At 37.4% G+C, this 7,441-nt stretch overlaps 1 protein-coding gene across 1 annotated transcript; it reads right to left on the reverse strand.

Moving 5' to 3' along the window:
- Positions 1-202: 202 nt before the first annotated feature.
- POC5 (POC5 centriolar protein) lies at positions 203-7,396 on the reverse strand (the record flags this gene model as incomplete). The annotated part of the gene is made up of 6 exons (XM_010148604.1): positions 7,390-7,396; positions 5,460-5,656; positions 4,907-5,083; positions 2,209-2,313; positions 786-965; positions 203-365 (listed from the first exon to the last, which is right to left on the reverse strand). Coding segments are annotated over exons 1-6 (829 nt in total), but the record flags the coding sequence as incomplete, so codon positions are not given.
- Positions 7,397-7,441: the final 45 nt, after the last annotated feature.

Below are 7,441 nucleotides of genomic sequence, written 5' to 3' on the forward strand. Positions count from 1 at the left end.
CCTTTAAGCTACAGCAGGACAAACTTCAATATCGAGTGTTTCTCACCTTATTCAATGGGGCTTTTGAAAGCAAGAAGATTTTGATAAACTCTGTATTGCCACAAGTCCTCACGTTAAATTAAAAAAAGGGAGAATCCTTTAAAACAAACCAACCCAACAAAGCCCCTCCCACTATCAGATGAGAGCTGCTTTTTACACTGACCAGGATCCGTCCTACTGTCCTTGCCCTGAAACATGGTCATCGCTTCCAGATTCAAAGCACACACACCACGCATAAAGGCTTTCTTCATCGTGTCTTCATACTGTTCTCTTTCACTGTGCAGCCGCAGAATCTCAGCTTTTGTCTGTTCCAAAGTAGCAGTTAGCTACAAAAAAGAATAAGGAAACAGCTGTACCTCTGAATGCACACCACGAACACACTCCTCCATTAGCTTTGAAAGTCACTACGTATACAAAGACGTGCATTTTCACTTCAAAAATCTCTGGTTCACCGGAGGCGAACAGCTACTTGTCACTTCTTTTGTACTACAGCACACTGTTTGCACTAGAGCTCACCAATGACAAGAGTCCTATTTACCTCACCACTCTGCAGAAAACCAACATTTTACATCAGATGTGTGTGTGGGGAAATGTCTAGAAACATCCAGACTTTTACATCTAGAAACATCATCTCTGGGAGCTCTGTTCTGCTGGGAAGTCCTTGTGTTTTTCATGTTTGCTGAGAAAGAGGGACTTAGGGGGGGTGGGGGAGTGAAGAAGAATGAAAGAAAGAAACCTTATTTTACCTCTGCAATCTTGTCTTCATAATCATTGGTGAGCTGAACACAGACATCCTCTGCCCTTAACTGACAGGCTTTGGCTACTTTTTCCTTCCATTCTTCTTCGCTAAGAGAGCGCCATGCTACCCACACTTTCTTCATCAAAGCTGTCCGGAATTGCCTGTCTGCAATTCTATTTGCATACTCCTTAGGAAACAAAAATAACCACATCATATACAAGTTCAGGCTTCTTAAAAATGCACGTCCTAAAGAGTGTGGGCCACGGTAGGAACACCTACACCGAGTACACGTGTGGCGGTGAAGCGGCACACGACAGAGCACCAGCAGCTCCGTGTTTCTTCCTGCACACATCATGGAGCGCAGCTATCTTCAGTATGAGAAACCCTATTTGCAAACTCCTGGGTTACCCAAACCAGTCTTTTTACTCTTAGCTTAATGACCCTTCAACAACAACTCACATATATGGTGTAGCCATGCATGGGTGAAGCCATTAAGTGGCACATTTTGATTCACCACAGGAACCATATAAAACCCGCAGTCACAAGTTCTCAGGGGATTAGCGTAAAACACCTACCTTTTTAATAAACTTAAATTATTTAAAAAGTCATTTAAGACAATTATATTATTCTACTCTATTTCAAAATAGTCACCAGACGATGTATTCCAGCTTGAAATTATTTTTTCCAGAAAGGAATTAGAAAAAATAAGAAGAGCTGAGTGAAAACCAGACTCCAAATTATTAGTAAATTCCAAGATGGGAGGGAAGGAAAAGAGGTAAGTCTAAACCTCTCTGCAAATCAGCGGAGTTTTGGATAGCATCAATGAACTTCAGTCTAGCCAGGAACCTGTACCAATAAACAAAGGTCCTGAATGCAGCTTCCCCTTTTTAACAGCCTGGAATGGGAAAGGTTTGGAGTCTTGACATGGGATTCTTCGTTTCTGTCATACTTCACCTAGCACATTGTTTACTGTATAGATGATGCCTGACGCAGTCCCCAACGTTGTGTGCAGCCAGCTCTTAGCTACTTCAAGTTTTGGCAACATGAGAACAGTTTTAATTGTGAAAATGGCTTCCCCACCCCCGATGTGATCCTGTATCATATGCCTGTTTAAATGCCATGTGTTTGAAATTTAGATTGGCACCTGCTTCAAAATGCAGGTACTGTAAACTATGGTGATTTGCTGTGAGCTGATCACAGTAATTAGAGCAATATAAGACAAACACAGGTTTGATGTCTCCCCCATCCCAGAGAGTATTCCAACAGCAGTGTTCTTTCTAGAACTATGTTTTCAAGCTGTTATTTGACATTGTCAAACACATCAGAACAGAAACAGTCATTTCTTCAAACTGTAGCAGGAACTGCAGCAACTCTGACCCTTTCGAGTTCAGAGGTTTCATGTGCCTTGCATTTGTATTTTGTACACATACCTCTTGTTTGGCTTTAATATGCTGAATCCGCCAGAGTGTAAACGTTCTCATCAACTCTATTCTCTCCTTTTGCCTCTCTAATGCTTGGGTCAAGTTAGTAATCACCTGCAAAAATGTTTATTAATGCTATTTCAATAGCTACGGTCACTGTAAAGTCAAATAGAATGCCCTTTATGCATCAGTTATTTTTCAATTAAAGCGTTTGCTTTTAACAGTAGCTTTCTACTAAATCATCCCCTTAGTCTAATCAAGGAGGAAACAATAATCAGCGTTCAAATCAGGAGTAAAATTCCTGTGGGTTCAACACTGACTGCAGCAATTAAACACTTTCACTATGTAGTTTCAGGAAAAGTTCAGCTGAATCATTATTTCATCCTATCTCTGCAGGCTGTGTGCTGCTTTCTAATAATTAAATGTTAGTGTAGCGTAAGGTCAGGAGAGTCAAATATTTGCAAAGACAGTTTTGATAAATTAGGAACATTCATTAAAAGTTTGCTGTCGTGTATAAGTGTAAAAAACCAGTTTTTCTTCAGAAAGCTTACACAACTTTCTGAGCAGAATAAACAAGCTAAGGAGTTGCTAAGAACCAGAAAAATCTCATTCAGAGTTGTTATTCTGTTTAAAAGATCTCATGAAATACATTATATAGGTCCATAGCAATCAAAACTTCTGAGAGATTGCGTGGCCTGCTGGACAGAAAATGCAGCTAGGGACTTTTACCACCAACATCTAAATGTTTTAATTATTATACAGACACAGCTGAGGGTATCAGAGTAGAAATAAGGCCAGACACGATGCATATGGGGTACACCAAATCACAGAGTATTTTCCTAACCTCTTAAGCTGGATTCTGCTTTCACTCACATCTCAGTAACTCCAATGGGCATCAGTGAGAAATGCTGCGACTCTTGGCAGTGAATTAAAGGAATTAACCACGGCATACAAATGGTGAAGAACAGTATCTTATGAAATTATATACTGATGTATATGTTATACTGCATATGCAGTTGTATGCAATAATTACTGAACCTATATTAACAAAACAAACGATGCTTCAAATAAATTTCCATTTCAGTCAATCTTTAGAATTTTTAACAAACTAGGCAAAAGCTTAGTTTCTTTAAGGCATTCAAAAATCAAAGTCAGAAAAAAATGAAAGTTAATTTGATACATTTAAAGCAATTTAAACCTAATCGATCTGTGTTTTTAAGAACAAGTTCTTGATAATACTGTATTTTAATATATCTAGTACAAGCTACTTCTCTCTGCTTATATGTGACTAATTCTAACTTCCCACAGTTTCAGAATAACTGAATAGTCCCAGCTATATAAATAGCAATGAATTTATATAAAATCACAAGTAAATGTACATAAATTGTCAAAAAATCAGTAAGAAAATATAAATCAATGGAAATCAATATTTTTTTTGTAATACACGAAAACATCAGCTTTAGGTCCTGCTTACCTGTCAATACATACTAGAAGTCTTAGCCTACACCCATGTTTGTTAATTAGTATATTTTTGCCATTAAAAAACATCTGTGAGATTTCCAGCGTGAAAAGAAGAATCTCTGGTATTCATAGTATTTTTGAGACTGATTGGCTTTGGGCTACGCCCATGTCAGAATCCAGCAGTTTTGATGAGTTTGGTGTGATACATGGAAGCACTACCACCTATATGTTAAGTCAAATAATTTTCCATCTAAACCATTTTTTTTGGGGAAACAGAACTATAAAATTGGCTGAAGAAATAATTCTTTGGTAAGAGAGAAAAAATTACTACTTTCAGACAGCACTGAGCATTACAGTGCACTGAACATGAGTGACATAGAATGATACCCAACAGAATTAGATATGTTTGAATGGTAAACACTCAAATAGCTGTGGTTCTGCACATAAATACTAGTTAAGTAACGTTATGCTAATTGTTTTGTTGTAATCTTACAACATTTATATATGCTTGGTCTGTAAGATTGAACTGTTTCCCAAACGGACACAGAACATCACCTTCCTCCATATTTTAACTCCCTCAATGAGCACCTTTAAAACAAAAGTGAATAGGAATTAAAAACCCAAACTCATTAAATGTTCTCAAGTAGAATGTTAAAAATTCAGGATAGCAACGAGAGAATCCAATTATGTTAAGTGATTGCAGGGCTGCCAAAATTTTATATCCATTTCCACAATTCCAGTTGATTATGAACTTGTTGATATTATTGACAGCAGAAAAGCCTAACTCAGAGACCTGAAATGTACCAACCTAAGAATTTGTACAATTCCCAAGAATCCTAAAATAGAGGATTCTACATTTAGCAGACTGATGCTCATTTAAAATGCAAGAAAACCAATCCAATAATTGAAAAATTAAAGGCTTTAAAAGTGTAAGAGCTAACTAACAGATTCATCTAAGCCAGTGGACCTTCATGAAACAAACAAGGAACAAGGACAGACCCCACGTTTAAGAAGCAAACAGTGCAAAATGTGTATATGCAATATGTTGAATTTATATTTCTAGTATGGACAACATTATTAGCAACAATGATTTTTTTTCTACTGTACAGTGTAAATATATTATTTACTTTCTCTGTGTTACTTGCTGCAAGGAGAATTTTGTTATTCAAAGAGATGGACCCAAAATTCTGTGTGGATATTTTTAAAAAGAGAGGACCTATTAATTACGAAATTGAACTACTACCACCTCATCTTTTCTGCCAACAGAGATTTCATATGTACGTAGCAGCTCCTTCAGGTTTTCCATCTCATTGCTCAGTTGTCTCACATGTGCAGCGTATTTGTCTTTTTCTTGTCTCATTTGAAGCCTGTAATGTTCGACCAAACTAAGCTTCCATTTTCTCAATTCAGTCAGAACATTTGCCTGAAAAGTTGAATGGATGACAGGAGTGCAATTAGTAAAATTATTCCCTCCTCCCCAATCTTTTCATCCTAAAACACTTAGCAATTAAGGGGACATGAATATTTACAGTGATGCCTTCATTAAACAGGCTGTTTATGTCTATAAATATTATCAGACATAATGAACTATTGAATGATAACAACTGAACTAATGGAGAAAGTTATTCCAAAGTTCTTGAAACAAGATATCCTCCTGTTTTTATGAATATGCAACAACCACCAATAACAAAACCACCATTTCCCAGTGCAATCACACTGCAACTTTTCCTGAGCTCGCTTCTTCTACACCACACTGGCACCTGTACATGATTTTTAAGGATTCCATACAAAATAAATACCTTAAGACTTCCACTCCAGAGATCAAGTATATTTTCTATTTGAGTTACATTTTCATCGGGTAAAGTTAATTCCGTTTCTATGGTTTTATTGATTTCTCTTGGACTGTGTGTGGACCCTTGTGAAGAAGTCTCTTCCGGAAGAACAGGGCAAAGTCTTTCCATATTGGCCTCAGATGGATCCTTCACAGAAAGTAAGACTAAAAACGAAACAGGAAAAGATTGATCCTCTGGAAAGGCTAACTGGTCTGCATTATGGATGGAAGTCAGAAGCCAGGCATTAAAAAACACCCAAAATATTTAGGACATCAGAAACCTCCTTTCCTTGTGTAAACCAAACCAATTCAAATATATGCCTCCAAGATACAAGTGTATTTCACCCAAAACTCGTATTGCTACAGTAGTCAAATCAAAACCACTGCTCCCTTAAAGGGCAGAATCTTTTGATGTTTTTCCATGTTAAAGAGGATGCTCACAGCGAGTACCAAAACAACAGTGTTTCCAGAAATGAAAAGCATCTCTCAGTAAAGACTTTCTGTCAATTAACAACTTGGGTCAAAAACATAAAAACTTTTGTCACTTTCTTTAATGAGACGGTGAACTCCAGAGCCCGGCTGCCTTCTTGGTGCATTTGCAATGCAACCTGAGGGTGTTGTGTACTGTGAACCCGTGGGTCAATGTGAAAGGAGGAAATTAAATATAGTGTTGTATTTAGTTGCTCCTTGCCAAAAAATCAGTTATTCAAGTTGACAAGTGAATAAAAAAATTGGGAACAAGAAGGATTAGCAGATTCCCAGTATGAATATCAATCAGAACAACTTAAAAAGACTATTATCCTTTATTGGAAGAAACCACCAACGTTTTATAGTCTTCATTTCTGGAAAAAAAAGAAAAAAAGGTCTGTACAATTGGTTTCGTAGAGGAGGGGTACTGTGTTTTGGTACAAACACGCAGCAATAAGCTTAACTGTCACAAAGCAGTACTTGCAGTGGACACTGGAAACATATGTTTCTCATTTATTCAAAGCTGAGTCTGACAGCTGACACTTTTTTACAGTCCCTGTCACTGTTAGGTCTCCTGTCCACAGGAAGCAAGAAGAGCTGCCTGGCTAATACTACCCACCCCAGATCCAATCAAGTAACTTGAATTGCAACTACTACACTCATCCTCCAAAACAAGAAGGAAATAAGGAAGAACTGTAATGCAGAGGCAGTTACAAGTGCTTTTGGTATTTCTCCCAATGTCATCTACAACTACACCTCATAAAATTAAAATCAGCTTGAGCTGAAGAAGCCCCATCTAACACACAATTTCTCTAGATTACATTCCCTACTCCATTACATAAGCAGATGATCATAAACATATTATTCCCAATTACACCAGTGTAGTAACATCAGGCTCTAGGTTTTTGTCGTTGTTTCTCCTGCAAATGAGAGAAGTATTGCTTAGCTAATGGCAAAATTTGAGTATTCGTTGCTTGTAAAGATCTCCAAAAAATATGAAATGCTACACAGATGATCCAGGCTACTTGAAATACATCTAATTACGTTAATGAAGAATCTGGCTGGCCTTCCACAATATAAATATTTAGCAGTGTTACTACTGTAAAGTATTCCCAGTTCTGTCCTTCACCGATTGTTCCCAGTCCTGCATGTCACTACGTTCTTCCCTCAACTGTAAAGTTGCTGTAAAACGTGAAGTTTTGTTGAAAAATAAGAACTTTTATTACTTGCTTGGATTCCAAAGATATCCAATTTACACAGCACAGTGTGCGTGATAGTTACAAAGAAAAAAAACACAGAACAAAACATAACCAATAAAAATAGGACATTAAGCTAGACTGACAGCTGCCACAGTATGAGATCGTAGTATGACAAATTCATCACTGCCCTCCCCTTAATATCCTACCTATGTACAGATGATCCTAACTCACCTTCCATTTTTCTCATTTACCATAACATGACGCTGGAGGGAAGGGATGCCAT

The sequence above is a fragment of the Eurypyga helias genome, unplaced genomic scaffold (assembly GCF_000690775.1).
Source record: "Eurypyga helias isolate BGI_N326 unplaced genomic scaffold, ASM69077v1 scaffold26533, whole genome shotgun sequence".
NCBI classification, from domain to species: Eukaryota; Metazoa; Chordata; class Aves; order Eurypygiformes; family Eurypygidae; genus Eurypyga; species Eurypyga helias.